Source organism: Apus apus, chromosome 14 (genome assembly GCF_020740795.1).
Source record: "Apus apus isolate bApuApu2 chromosome 14, bApuApu2.pri.cur, whole genome shotgun sequence".
Classification (NCBI taxonomy): domain Eukaryota; kingdom Metazoa; phylum Chordata; class Aves; order Apodiformes; family Apodidae; genus Apus; species Apus apus.
This window is the reverse complement of record NC_067295.1, coordinates 5532498-5547482: the sequence shown is the minus strand read 5'-3', so window position 1 is coordinate 5547482 and position 14985 is coordinate 5532498. Positions and strand designations below refer to the sequence as shown.

General features: G+C 44.6%; 1 protein-coding gene and 1 long non-coding RNA gene across 6 annotated transcripts; one reads left to right on the top strand and one right to left on the bottom strand.

The window, feature by feature from the left end:
- Positions 1-1281: 1281 nt before the first annotated feature.
- On the bottom strand, positions 1282-4684 carry PSMG3 (proteasome assembly chaperone 3). 5 transcript variants are annotated; one of them, XM_051632550.1, is made up of 3 exons: positions 4593-4684; positions 3797-4014; positions 1282-1830 (listed from the first exon to the last, which is right to left on the bottom strand). In XM_051632550.1, the coding sequence occupies exons 2-3, from the start codon at positions 4010-4012 to the stop codon at positions 1678-1680; spliced, it is 369 nt and encodes a 122-aa protein (XP_051488510.1). In that variant the 5' UTR covers positions 4013-4014; positions 4593-4684; the 3' UTR covers positions 1282-1677. The 5 variants fall into 5 exon arrangements, with proteins under 5 accessions (XP_051488510.1, XP_051488512.1, XP_051488509.1 ...); XM_051632552.1 differs by having other exon boundaries at positions 4662-4676; XM_051632549.1 differs by lacking the exon at positions 4593-4684 and adding an exon at positions 4443-4512.
- Positions 4685-4886: 202 nt separating this feature from the next.
- On the top strand, positions 4887-11706 carry LOC127390580 (uncharacterized). The gene is made up of 3 exons (XR_007890893.1): positions 4887-5152; positions 6955-7088; positions 10876-11706. It is a non-coding gene; the product is annotated as an uncharacterized LOC127390580 (long non-coding RNA).
- The last annotated feature ends 3279 nt before the right edge of the window (positions 11707-14985 follow it).

The following is a 14985-nucleotide window of genomic DNA, read 5'->3' as shown; positions in this document are numbered from 1 at the left end:
CAGACACGGTGCCAGAGAACCAGGAAATCAGGTGGTTAACTCGTGGTCAGCTCACAGGTAGTAACACTCAGGTCTTCAGGGCATGGCAGTGGTACACCACCACATCACCACGGCAGGAGATGTGATTTGCTAACTCATCTATGGTTTACACAAGTTGCTTGAGCTATAGACACCATAAAAGCACCAGGATTTGGAAATTACATTGAACGTTGTGTTGGGAAAGAATCCCCACTAGCAAACCAGGACTGACATTAACAAATGCCACATGCCTCTCTCAGCTCTCCTAGACTGAAAAAAAAAAAAAAAAAAAAAAAAGTGTAAAAGGGAAAATTTGGAGTTCTGACAGAGGCAAATCTTTGATTCTTGGAAGCCCAGTTTGGAAAATTATTTTTAGATTAAATTTCTTGTCAAAGGCAGCTGCAAGCCTGCAGTGTTCACTTGCACTTTTTTTAAAAAGCTTTGTTTCTCGTAAACCCTTAAATACTGTAAATAACCCTTACTTCAGAGAAGAGTCCTTTCGAAATGCATTTTCTACTTTTCTACTTTTAGGGAATTTTTTAGCAACAGAAATGACCCAGCAACTGGATCTACATGGGGCAGGCACAGGCTCTGTGCTGAAATCAGTGGGTCTTAACACAAGTCGTCCCTGCCCAGAATCCATGACTTGGCCTCTGGCTGCTCAGTCAAGTTAATTAAATGACATCACTTAAAACTTTACTACTTGGTGTTGTCACAAGAACAGGTAAAAACAAACATTCCAAGCAAGTGGCAGAAGTTTGGCTATTAAGCTTTGCATCAACACACGTAGCTTCACCCAACAGTTTTCTTCCAACAGATTCAGAAGAAACACCCTTGTTTAACCCACCCAAATCCTTCTGTCCCCATGTCTCCTATGTCCCTTAGGAGAGGGACAGCTCACTGCAGGTGGTCCAAGCTACGTATGTGCTGCTTTTCAATGTGCTGGTACCATGGAACCCTTAAGAAGCTGTTGTCTTTTTTCTTACCACTAATTTGGGTTCCTGTCTTCCACCCTTCCATCAGCTTTCTTGAAATTTGCAAAGCAGAATTATCTGCCTCTCTTTAAAATGTGAGTGAAAGTGGAAAACTGATTCAGACTACATCAGGAAAGGGACTGACAGAAGGACAAAGACAGTCATATAGGACTCATTTCCTTACAAACAGGCAAGAAAAATCTTTCCTATTATGCAACTGCTGTTGATTTGTTACCGAGGCTTGTATTTCAATGGAAGTGATTTTCACAGAGCAAAAAAAGAGGTAAAATTAGATTTGTCAATGTTTCTTTTATTCACTCTGCACTGGGTGTTCCCCCTTTGCGGTGCAGTGGAGCTACAAGCTTGGCATCCATCACTCCTCAGGACACACAGGCAGAGCTGTGCCACTTCCCAAATATACATCCCACCCAATGGGATAAAAATAACACTTCTCTTGTACGTTGAGACGATTGTTCTCGTTCCATCACTGACTGTATGCACCGCAAACCTGTCACTGTAACAAAGCCCACAAATGTTCTACACAGTAGAGAAAAATTCATGACATTCCTCAGTAAGTCCAAAACCAGCACAAAGACATTCCATCATTTTCATTTCTTGTCCTTTTAAGTCAGCGGTGATGAGTCACGGACTCAAGATCATTTCCTTGAATCCAGATGGCACAGCTTCACCACACTTGGCAACTCCGGATCACTTCCCGTAGAGCTTGTATTCCTTCCATGGTCTTGTCCTTTAGAGCCATGGCGAGAAGAACAGGTTTATTCCCAGCTTCCTGAGAGACAAACGCCACCAGGTGTTTGGCACAAACATGGACGAGGGGCTGAAAAGCAAAGGTATACAGATGTGCACTCTGGCAGCTGGTTAGGAGAGCAGTTAGGAGAGAAGGAGCCCTGCGATGACACGGAGCACGTTGGGAACCTGTTGATGATGGACTGACTGTGAAGTTTGCTGAAGAAATTCTTTACTGTGAGGGTGGTGAGACACTGGAACAGGTTGCCCAGAGAGGTTGTGGATGTCCCCTCCCTGGAAGTGTTCAAGGCCAAGTTGGATGGGGCTTGGATCAACGTGGTCTAGTGGGAGATGTCCCTGCCCATGCAGGGTGGTTGGAACTAGATGATCTTTAAGGTCCCTTCCAACCCAAACCAGTCTGTGATTCTATGACTAGGGACAGACAGGCATTTTGGCTGCTCAGCAAAGCCAAGCCATGGTACAGAGAACTTTAAAAAGCACTTTCTCAGCCAACTTCAAATGGAAGAGTTTGGGCCCGTGACTGACACCCATCCAAACCACCCTGAAATAACATAACTGGAGCTGCACTTGAGTCGAGTTTTGCACCAGCTTGGAAAACTTGGAAAGCTGGTACACAGAACCTTTCCATCCACTAATCTCCCCACCCAAACTATAACAAATTACATGAAATGCCACTCATGAAAATACCTCTATTTCAATCATAGCCAGATTTCTGAAGTTGAAAGTACAATTTTCATTTGAAAACTTGTTGCTGAGGAGGCTATGTTCCACTGACAAGCTCTGGATAAAACCTGCTATTTTTGCAATCCTTAGACTCCAAAATGGTGCTACATACACAGTCCTCACACACCATGTGTAAAAAAAGACCTGATTTTAACAGAACAATGAAAACCAGAAATAAGCAGTGAGGCTGGAGGGAAGAAAAGGGATATGAACTTGTTAATGAGGTTTCTTTAACAAGAATATCCCGCTTGTAAATTTTATTTACACCCACGATCAGAAGGATGAGTTTGCTTGATTTTAGCTACCAGTGTGGTTTGGAAATGTGTACAATTCCAAACTGGAATGTTAATGATGACAAGCAGGAAGGCAGCAAACTAGTGAAAGCCTTTTCTTAATGTTTACACCAATTAAATTGGTAAAGTGATTTAAAAATACTATGTAACAAAGTAAACAAATGCTCAAACAACACACAAAACCAACTTGGAGGTGTAGGTGGTCAGAATTAGCAGATATCCCACCAGGGAAAGAAAAGCAGCTCCCGTCCAGAGATGAAGGCTGTTGATGAAGAATGAGAATTCCATAAGGGGAAGCAGTGGATACAAACAGGGACCTTGAGTTGCTAGAGTTTTTCTAGTTAAGGTTAGCAAGTAATATTTGATATCTCCAACCCTGATGGAAAACCTCATCATCTTGTAGCTCTGTAACTTTCTGTTTTAATGCTTGACTAGTTGACACTTTGTGAAATAATTGTTTTCTGCTTTCTCCTCAGCTTTGTGAAATGGTTGATAAAACCTCATTTTGTTGAAGCAAAACAAACTAACTTTATCAAGGGTAGGTGCTGGCAGACACATTTGGGAGAGGGCAACTAAATTCCATTATGGGGCTGGCACAGACTGAGGGGGGGGCACACGAAAAAGGGTCTTGAAAATGAATACAAACTCACTGGTACAGAAACTCAAAAAAAGATGATCAAAGGCAGCATGTTTGACCTTGCAGCCCTTAAATCAACAGGACCTTTATCAAACCTTCCATAAACGAGGCGAAGCAATCCACACCCTGCAGGATACAAAATACCAGACCCCCAGGCCACGCACGGTTAGTTCAGCTTCTGCACCGACGAAGACCGCATGAGCACGCACGCTTTTCCGATGAGCCCCTCCGGATTTTTACATCCATCTGACCACGGTGGAAGCTGCACTTAGTCACTGCCCAGCTGCCGTGATTCACCGGCTCCCTGGGGACTCGCACCGCCCCCACCTCCCGCATGTCCCCCCCGATCCCCGCCGCCCGGGAGCCGCGCGTTCGGCTCTCACCTCATCCTTGCCCAGCAGCACCCTGGTGGTGAGCGAGGGCCTGCCCACCTTGTCGCCGACCGTGTCGGGGTCCACGTAGACGAGGGTGCCCATCTTGCCGTACTGCGTGACCACCACGAAGACGGAGTTGGAGAAGGCCGTGCACACCACCTCGGTGCGGACCCCCCGGACCTCCTGCTCCCGCTGCCTGGACGTCACCACGGGACTCGCTGCCATCGCTGCGGGGGGGGAGGAAAAACAAAAAACAACAATAAAACAACCCTGAACTGTAAAACGACATTAAACACGCACAAGGCCACGGGCTGTGAAAAGCCCAAATCCGTTCCCTGCCACTGAAATACGCGGGTTGAGGTGATTTCAGAGCAGAAATAAAGGGTCCGCGGGTGCGTGTCTGCGCAGGAGGAACGTTCAAACACCCCAAAAGCCCAGACCGGGAGGGGAACGTTTCTGTTCCGCCGCAACCGCCCGCACGGCCCCGGCACGATCCAGCTGCGGCTTCGCGCTAATTCTGATCGCAAAGCAACCGCACCCAGGGAGCGGGGCGCCCGCCATCCCCGCCCGCCCCGGCAGCCTCCCCCGGGGGGCGAGCCCCCGCAGGCCTCGCCATTTCCCGAGGGGAACAACCCAGCCTGGCGACAGGCCCTACCCGCGCCGGGCCCGCCAGGCCGCTGCTCCCCGCCCGGGCCCGCCCCGCCGCGGCGGAAGCGGAGCCCTCCCCTCCCTCCGCCGGCCCGCGGGGCTGCCGGCCTCGCCTCCCCTCCCCTCCCGTCCCCGCCCGCCGCCATCGCCCGCGCACGCCCGGCAGGCGCCGTCTCCCCGCGCTCCTCAGGGCGCTGCCCGCGGCCGCTTTCTGCCCCTTTGACACCAGTTTGTGCGTGTCAGGAGAACGTCCCGCGGCGCGAACCCCCCTGGGGCCGGCAGGGAGGCGGGGTCGGTACCTCAGGCCCGTGACCCTGCGGGCGGGAGGGAGCCTGGTCGTTTAGATCTGTTTTTTTGTTGCTTTTTTTGCCCCCCCCCCCCCCCTTCTTTCCACATGGCATGAGGTGGCTGCTCGCCCCCCCCCCCTCCCCGGGTGTTGTTGGGCCACTCTTGAAGCTCTCGAGTTTGCTTTCTCCTCAAAATGAGGCCGGTTTGGGGGCGGCCTTGCCCTGGCCCGGGCCGGCCGCCCAGCCTCGCGGGCCGGTGGGGCAGACGTGGCACCCGAACGCTCCATGTGCGGTCCCGCTGCTCCCTGAGGGAAGCGTGGGGGCTTGAGGGGCAGCTGCGCCCCCGGCGCTGTAACGGGAGATGAGGACATTTGTGTGAAGAGAGCAGCAGAAAGAAGTGTTTTGTGTCCCCAGAGCAGCACGTGCCAACGTAAGTTTCTGTTAATTGTGTACGGTTAATTCAGCACTAATTGTTTTTCTTTGAAATATTGGTACTCGTGAATAGTAACTTTGTGTACTAAGTTACACAAGGCTCTGAAAATTGGGGTTTCTCAGAGGTTTATAACCTAGACTTTAGCAGTTGCTGCATCTAAAATGGGCTCCAAACCTTCATTTCTATGCATTAGGTCTCCTTTACTGTCCTTCCCCCCCCACACAAAACGTTGCAGCTGTGGTTGCAGCACTAGTAATTTGAGTTCTGAGTTATCTCTGTAACCTCTCTTAAGAACCCTATGAATTAGTTTGTTTTGGTATGAAAACTTTGAACAAAACTTGACTACGGGAATAGCATGTAAGCTTTGTTTAGAGAATTCTTTAAGGCACCATTAGAGAGCAGCAGAGGTCCACGAAAAAGCTTTTAATTCAGCAGGTTATTGTCGTGGCTAATTTAAATAGAGAGGCTTGATACCTTTTCGGTACTCCTTGCAATCTGGCAAATAGTCTGTTTTCCAGCACTGTGAAAAGCCAACATTCCTCTCTCTTGCTTACCACAATCACTCGAGGCCTTGCCTGTTTGACAGAGATAATAGCAGCTCTTGTCAGTAAAGCCTCCTGCCTCATAAAGAAGTTTCCTGCTGCTCTGCCTTCTCCAGAAAATAATTTTACTTCAAGAAACACAAAGGACCAGATTCTTTCTGCCAACCTTGCCAGCCTCCATTTTATATTTTACATAACAGGACAGAGAGTCCACTCCAGATTTACATGGAAACACTGTGCTTCACTGTTTCGCATTAGTTTGGGACAAAAGAGTTATCATTAACAGTTGCAATCAATTGGGTATCTCATGTTGACACAGAGCTGAGGTGGGATGTTGCAGGCTCGAGAAGCAGATGGCAGGAGGTAACTGAGCACTGAATTTTCACCACTGAAAGTAAATACATTAAAAAAAAATGAACTAAGGACAAGGTCCCTGTTGTCCCTGTGACTGGGGCAGGGGATGGAGATTTGAGAATACAATACCTGTGGCAGGTAATGGGAGCTTTCCCGAGGGGTCTGTCTGCCTGCCACCTGCTTCCCAGCATCTTCTGGCTGAGAAGGACATGTAGCTGTACTTACACTCCCATTATCTATAGCACTTTTCTGCCAAAGATCCCTAATCACATTGCAAACATTATTACATTTAGCTTCATAAACTCTCTTTCAGCATAACTGATTATTAATATACCCCATTTTACAGTTCAGGGAAAATAAAGAATTGAGACAGGCAGCAGTTCAGAGCCATCAAGTCCTCAGCTGGAGATTCTGCAGGATTTCAGATCCCTTCTTCCACTCCCATGCACTCACTGCTGCAGAAACCTAAGTCGTGCATGTCACTATCTCAGTTACTAGATAAAATCAATAACTGTGACAGCCCCATACTTTGTGAAGAAAAACTACCCATAATAGTGCAGTTTTATACCTTTATTATTATTATTTATTTGAGCAGTTTCTTACTAGTTTTCTTTTTAAACTGCTTCAGTGCCTCTGCATGTGTGTAGTCTGGAAGGAAGCTGCTTTTTATAGTAATCTTTGCATTTATCTGAACTGATTTTATAGAGCAAATGTGTAAGATTCTCAGAGCATCAGAAATGTTTCCCACTTCTCTTGAAAACTCGACACACGGTGTTTCAGGACATCCATTAATAATCCCTGCTCTTGGGAGTGCCTAGCTATCAAAGTACTGGGTTGGTTTATTAGTTTACAGGTTATTACTTCGCTGGTTTAGATTTCTCTCTTGTATCTTTTATGATGCAGAATATAGACTGTGAGCTGGAACCTCAGGTGCAGCTGGGCCCTGGGCTGCGCAGCCAAGGAGAGACAAAAGGAATTAGTTTGCTCCCCGATGCAGGAGCTGCTTGGGAATTATTCTGACCCTTGTTATAAATCAGGTACGTGAAGCAGAGCTGCCTTTAAGTACATTCCTCTGGCCAGACAATACCAGAGTGTTCCTCTTCCCCTTATGGCTGCCACTACATGGTCAGGGGACGTGGATGAGCCTTCTCTCCATGGGGCTGTTGTGTCTAAGGGTAGGAGGGGTGGCAGAAATCCACCTCCTGGTGCTTTCAAGCAGTTCCCATTGCATTTAAATAGGGTTTGGCAGAGGAAAATACTACTGAATTGAGGCCCTTGGGAAGATGGTAGAGGAGCACATCTGAGGCTGTTCTCAAAGACTGGCTTTAGCCCCAGAAGTCAGGTCTCCCTGGCTGGCTCTCTCTGCAGTCAGTGGAAAGAGGGTTTGTCACCACTTGGTGCAAAGTGGAAACACATCTTTGGACCTGGCTATTTGCAGTCAGGAGTGAAGCCTGCTGCAGCTGCAGTTGGCTGTTTTATCTCCTGTTTTCTAGACCTGACATAGGTATGGGCCTGCCAAACATGACCAAAGCCCAACAGCCCAGTTGCTTTTACACACGGACAGAAATGTAATATCTGGTTTGCAGGGAAGCCTGAGGTTCAAGTGTGAGCAGCTCAGGAGTTCAGACATGTCCAGGATTAGTTGAACAGCATTCTCAGAATTAAAGCTCTGAGGCTCTCAATTTATGTGGTCATGTTTTGAAGGAAGGTGAGGAGGTTCTGGCTCTTCTGTGCCCTGATCCCTTTTCTGTGCCTCCTAGGATAATAAGTAGTATCATTTCTTATTCTAAGAGACAAGTCTAAGGGGTTTGCTTTGTTCTTAAGTTGTCCACACAGCTGTTATGGCAAAAGTGAGGCAGTTCACACCACTGAAGGATGTTGCTGAAAATGCTTTCTTGGGTTTTTGATCTTGAACAGCAGTAGTTTTCATATATTCAATACCTTTACAGAATTACAGAATTGTCATGGTTAGCAAAGACCTCTAAGATCCCTGTGTCCAACCATCAACTCCCCTGCCCTAAAATAAACTAAACAAACAAACAAAAAAAGCCCACTAGAGTGTGTCCTGAAGTGCCTCATCTGCATGGATTTTAAATAAATGGTGGAGTCACCATCCCTGGGCAGCCTGTTCCAACACCAACAGATCATACATTTCTTTGCATATCCAAAAATACCCAGAAATTACTTCAGCAACCACTGAAATGAAAGTGACATTCTTGAAATGTATGAAATACATCTCCAGAATAACTCCAGACTACACAGGAGAGCTAAAAGAGCTCCAGCTACCTAGGGTCAGGACTGCATCATACAGCCAACCTGGTGGTGTCTAATGATAATTTTATCCCAGATATTTATCATGAGGTAACAGCTGGCTGTACTGGACACTGCAGCCAGGGAGTGTGGAGCAAACAGAGTCATGATGAGGCAAGATTGAGTCTCAGCACTGTTTACATAATTTTCATTTGTCAAGTAACAGCCCTCCATAGATCATGACCATGACAGTGCCTGTGGATGGTATCATCCCTCAGCATATCCACCCTGTGAACAGCAGAAGCTGTGCATTACTGAAGTGGCTGAAGAATTTCTTTCCATGGATCAGCAGAGACAGCAGTAATTGCCATAAAACTCACTAGAGTTTATGCAGGAGCTCCTTGTGATGGTCTGTCAGATGGAAGACAGCATGCAAATGGAGTGGATCATAAACATAATTGTAGCATAGTTTCTAAGAATGAAATTTAAACCACTCGCTTTTCCTGCACAGAAAGTAGCAACACAGCTCTTGCAGAAGCAGCAAGAGAATGTCAGAGTATCAGTATGATACTAACAGTATAGTCAGTTGAATGAATCACTTAATTGTGACAGCAAATTAAATAGTGTTGTTGTCCAGAATCTACCCATAGTTAAAATGATATATTTTGATGAGACAAATGCTTTGTGCACTGCCAGTAATAAATTAGCTCCTCTTTCAAGTGAGAAAACAATTAAAAACTTGGTTGAAAAGGGCATATTTTCTCTGTGGCCACTGATCCCTCAAACTCTGGAAAGAATAAAGTGTTTCTAATAGTTGTTCATTATTACACAGTTGAAAGAGGAAAAATCCATTGTCTCATTATGTTTGAGACATTTATGAAATTGCATTGTGAATATTTGAAAATGTAAGAACCATATAACCAAATGGTTTTGACTTTGACAATGTATCATCATTTGTAGTTCATAATGCTGCTGTTAACTTTGGGAGGTATCAGTTAGTGCACAGAGTGGAAAAATAGAATAAATATTTTCGTTTTGTTTATATACTGCATAAATAACAGCAAAGTGCACAGTAGACAGGTCATGATTTGATTCTTAGGGTGGTGTAACAGAAGTTTCAGAACTACAGGAGTTATTCATTTTGCAAAACTTAAATATGTGGAAGCATTGAAGCATTTCCTGACAAAGTGGGCAACTCTGTGCCTTGCCAATGAAGCAATAACAGAATAGTTTCTGGTAATTCCAAATTACCCCTGAATATTAGGTGAGGATTGGCCCCATCTGATTTTGAAGTTCTTTATAGCTGTTGAAGATGGAGATGGTGGAATTGCATATCTTGCAGGAACTGGTATTTAGAAGTGCTCCAAATAACTCCATTTCAGAAAACTTGTAGAGTTTATTACATCCACCTCTGTCTCTAGAGGGTAATAGTATAAATATTTTCTCTTGAAAGCAAATATAACATTTCAGAAACCTGCATAATGTTGAGTCTGTTAAAGCTGAACTTCAAAGTTAATTTTAACTGACCACATAAATAATTTTATGAATCAACATAAAAAGAAGTAAGTGTTGAACTTTTTGTTAGTGCCATTCTAAGTAATGAACTGAAGTTTGGGATAATTGAATTGTGTTTGATGGACAGTACAAATGTACTCATAGGAGAAAAATACAATTATGTACTGGGGGAAATGACATAAAAATAAAATATTGCCCCTTAGTTCACAGGTGCTTATCTTCTGTTTCTGTATAAGAAGCAGGATAATCAAGAAAATCTGATATGTTATCAAGTTTCTAAATTTCATCCTGGAAATGAGGTTGGAATATTCCATAAGGAAATCAATGTCATCTTCATAGTCTCTTCTGTCTCTGTAAGAAATGCTCTACCTAAGTCTTTCTCTGCTCTGCACTTGCTATTCTTCTGTTTTTGTAGGCAACTCCAATCTGAGCTCCTATTTTTGCTCTTAATTTCATGTGAGCCTCCTTTTCTGTCTCTTCAAAGAACATTTTGGAACCAGTTTGCCCTGAAGCCCTGAGATCAGAGAATGCCAGGGGATTAGGTTTGAATTTGTTAAACTGAATTAACACTCTTGCCACATGATTCTGGCCTGTGCCAGTCCTTCTAATCTTGTTCAGAGTTTAGGATAATTTGTTTAGTAGTGCTGATCAGCTGGAGGTTAATTCAATTGGACTTTGGTTATTTATTCATGCCCGAATTTGCTAAGTGTCACAGCAGATGCATGAGGTCTCTGTTACAGTTATGAGACGGCTTCATTAGTGTGACGGAGAGTCCATCTGGATGACTTCCCTTCCTCACTGCAATAACTGGCTGTCAGGGCTCTCTACAGTGGAAAAAAAAATCCTTACATAACATCTCCCTTTCATTTGTGTCATAAGTGTATTGATGACAACTTAAAATGCACTCCTCTGTTCTGATTGCTGGATTGCCAACAATCTTTCTCAGGGATCTCAGTAGCATTCCAGATCTACATTTTAAACTGATGCTATAATTTACAAGAAAAGGACAAATGTGTTTTAAAAGCCATTTATTAATAATAATAATGTGTTCTTGCACAGTGTTTTGGTCCTGTTCACTTCAAGGACCACTTTCTCCATCAGTGAAATGCAGCCAGCATTGGGGTGGAACATGGTCCAGAATTAACTACCCAGAAATGGAAGGCAAAAAGGAAGAAGAAAATTGCATCCTGCTGAAACCTCTGGAGGAATTTAGGTTGGCAGAACGTTGTTACTCGGACTGGAACGTGGCCAGGACACCAGGATTAATGCTAGCACAAAATGCCACTTGATTGCAAGTGTTCAGATAACCTTGGATGAAAGTCTTATCTGAAAAGAAGCTCTTCTAACAGAATAAGGCTCCCTCATATTGGCCAGGACTTTGACTCAGGGTTGACTCAGAGAAATTTTGCTGTTTGCTTCAGCAGCTTTCGAATGGGGCAGCTCTGGAATGGTAGCAGATCTCCCCTTCACAGCCTGCAGCACAGCAGATAATTTCCCAGGGAGGATTCCAGGCCATAGACTGATGACTCTTTTTAGAGATGTTTCCTGATATCTCCTGCAAACATTATAAATAGAAGCCTGAAGGATTGCTTGTTTGGGAAAGGTCCTAATTATTAGAAGGCAGGAAAAATGTTCAGTCCCAAGAAGTAACTTGGCCAAGCTGAGCTTCTGTGGCCACATAAATGTGGAATAGCTATTTAAGTAATGGAGTTACTCCTGAGCAAACAACACCAGCACTTCCCTCATTTATGTTTTATTCTCCTCTGTGATTGTTTCTACTGCCAGTCCTGTAATGCATGTTACGGGTTGGGCTGGCAGATGCAAGTGGTTCCCAGTGAAATCTTTGATGATTAAGAACAGTGTTAATAAAAATTTCTTCTCTTGCTCTCAGTTTTTCAATTAAATTGTAAATCTGTGCTGAGGAACAGCCATTAACTTCTAGGGAGTGAGAAATGTTCCCACATGTTTGGCCTTCTTCAGAAAACCCTGTCACAGCTACAGACCATGAAATACGGTTTCTAACAGAACAATATTCCCAAAACCAGCTGGGACCCTCATTACAACTCAGCATTCTTTCCAGAAGCTTATATGCTGTTGATTTGGAAGTGAAGTTAGAGCTTTTCAGAGGAGTTTCTACTTACCTACACCACAATGCAACACGAGTCCTGCAGCATCAGCTCCCACAGAGAAGCTGGAGAGAGCAGGACCAAGGAAAAAATATGTCCTTACCCATCTTAGCCACCAGACAAATGTCCTGCTCTGGGATTTGATGCTTCTTGCATTGGTCCTGGGTCTTGCAAGCCTGGGTGGGTAAAAGGAGAGCATCCAGGAACCATGTGGGGGCAGCCTGCCATAAATTATGAAAGTGACTGTATCTGGAAAAAAAACAGTGTGTGTTCCCAAGAGACAGGATCCCTGTCTGGAGGAGAAAGATCAGTGTGCAACTCCATCTCTAGGTTCTTTCCTGAGACTATAGCCCCTTCTTTACAACCAGGCAGGAGCTCCATGAAAAGGGAGCAACCCTTACAGGGCTGTATGTTAGCTGCATGTGTAGTTAAGATGTATGTGAGCGTGTGACCTACTTTGCTATTATTTTTTTTTAGGACAAAACCTATCACTGCTGTTATCTGAGGTATATGTGACCTAGACTGTTTTGTAGGTGAAGCTATTTTCCATCCTACCCAAGCTCCACTGAGGTTTTTCCTTGTTTTCTATGGGAGGACACTTATTGTCCCCTCTTTGCCAGCCCAGCCTTCCCATTCCCCTCCTGCAGCAGCTCAGATTTGTATATGAGCCAAGATATGATTCCCCTAAGAATTCACTTCATTTAATATTCCTTTTCTCTGTCTTCATTATTTTTCATTTATAGGTTAACCAGCACCTGAGATGCTCAATGCTTTCCCTAACTTTACTTTGACTAAAGATAAACTTTTAAATGAAACACTTTCATTCCCTGCTCCTTCTGTGTGAGGGTTACTGTATAGTTCTGTATTTTAAGAAAACAGCAAAGGGAGAAGTAATCATGGATGCATTTTGCTGAGAAGAGATAGATGGCCTGACATAAAGGATTGAACATACTATTCCACAGATATCCCAGCATCTGACAAAAGAGGCCAAGCTCATTCTTTATGTAGCTCTACCAAGGAAGAACAAGACCCAGGGGCTGTAAGAAAGACCATGTCCTGCCATGTTGTTTCATTGAGTCCCTGGAACATTGGATATGCTCTTGATATGCAAGAGAAGGCTGAAATCAGCAATCAGCTCCACAAGTATAATTGAATCTGAGTCAGGAGAAGTGACACCTGCATGATGAAGAAGGGCACTCATTATGCCCTGCAAAGGTCTGTACTGTCCTACTTGTGTGGATGGAGTTCAGCATGTTCTATTTGGAGCTGAGGGATCACACAATTGTGTTCCAACTATAATTTCCCATCTATATGTCTCCTATGTGCTGGACATGTCAATGCTGTACTGAGGATGTGCAGAAGCACACACCACCCTATCTAAATATCTGCTCTATATGTGTGCATCAGCTGACAGATGCACATGGGATTTGGGGCAAAACATGTGGTGTGACCTTCACGTCAGGCTCTCTTTCCATCACATGCCTGCACTTGAGATAAATCTCTGCTGTCCTGGGGACATCCTTGTCAGTTCAGAGCAATCCCCTGTTGTTGCAGGCAAACATGATACAGCTGCGAAGTCTGCAAGGGTCTAAGATGTTGTGTGTCTTCACACGCGTGCTCCCCATGGCCAACAATAATAACAGGACCTTGTAGAAAAGACTTAAAGTCTCAAAGACGGTAGAGGAAGAGAGAAGGAGAGGCAATGCACATTGCCACTGCTTGAAAGGGAAGTATAAGAGGCGAAAATTCCTGGATGATCTCTTCATACTATCGCCAGGAATGGTCCTTTTGGGAATGGTGCAATGAAGAGCTTTTGAGAAAAATGTTGTCAAAGCAATTTTTGTTGGAAGTGTTATTTTGACATATCAGGCCATATTGTTTTGATCACTCCCTTTTCAAAAGTAACTTTTAGGTTACAGTGTTCTGCTTTGATGATTTTTCAAACGGAGTTGCAGTCATTTCACTTCATGTCAATTTTTCATCCGCATTTTATCTTACACGAGAAAAGAGAGCAAAGGAAAACATTTGATTGACCTAAACTACCCATGGAACATGCTGTTTTTCTGAAAACTTTCAAAATATTGCTTCCTTTTTCCCTGCTTGGGAGGAAATCCTAGGACCTCTCACCATATGGAGAAAGGAGAATGCACCTGCTACAGAGGCAAAAATCAAGGTGCTAAACCAGGGCTGGGACTGAGTCGCTCTGTTGTACACCTGAATGGAGATGCGTCTCTTGTTTAGCTACATGGTGGTCCCATGTCTTGGCCATGCCACCATGTGAGCACTGTCCTCGGGGAAGCTGTGCTGTGTTTGGCAGGCAGGCCTTTGGAACCACTTCACACCATGTGAAATGCAAAACAGGGCTCCTTGACAGGGAGCACTGGCAGGAGCAGTACATCTTGGCCCTTAGCCTTCAGGGAACCTGGCACTTCTCACCATCAGGGAGGGCGTTCGGGCGCCCTTGACAAGGTGGCTTAAATAGAGAAAGCAGCACATCTTGGCAGGGAGCCAGAAGAAAAAAGCCACTTTGGCAGGTGGCCCTTGTGCAAGGCAAGCACTTTGCAGTTCTCCTTTAGAGGAGGGAAGCATGATGCTGCAGCATGTTGAAGGCTCAGACCCACTCCAGCCCCTTTGGAATTTCACTCAAGGTTGGAGTTCCATGTTCTCTCCTAATGTCAAGTGGGAAACACCCACCGTTTCTCCACACTTTGAGGAATTCTTAATAAAATCTGTTCAGTATAACTTATATACACACAAATATGTATAAAATCAGTCACTGAAAGCAAAACCCTGAAATACTGAGAAAGTCAGCTGGATCCTTCCGAGAGAGGGATGCAAAATATGTATCCAATAAAGTATTTCTGATGATACCCATAAATACAGAAAAGAAGTGCTGTCCCTGCTATCCTCTTCAGTACCATTTGACCAGAAGTGTGCAGCTCACACCCTGAGTCATCCCCAAGGACAACAATAGATGTTATACACTTGATATAGTTTAATTTCTAACTGGTCCATCCCTCTTTCATCAAGCAAGAGGAAGATG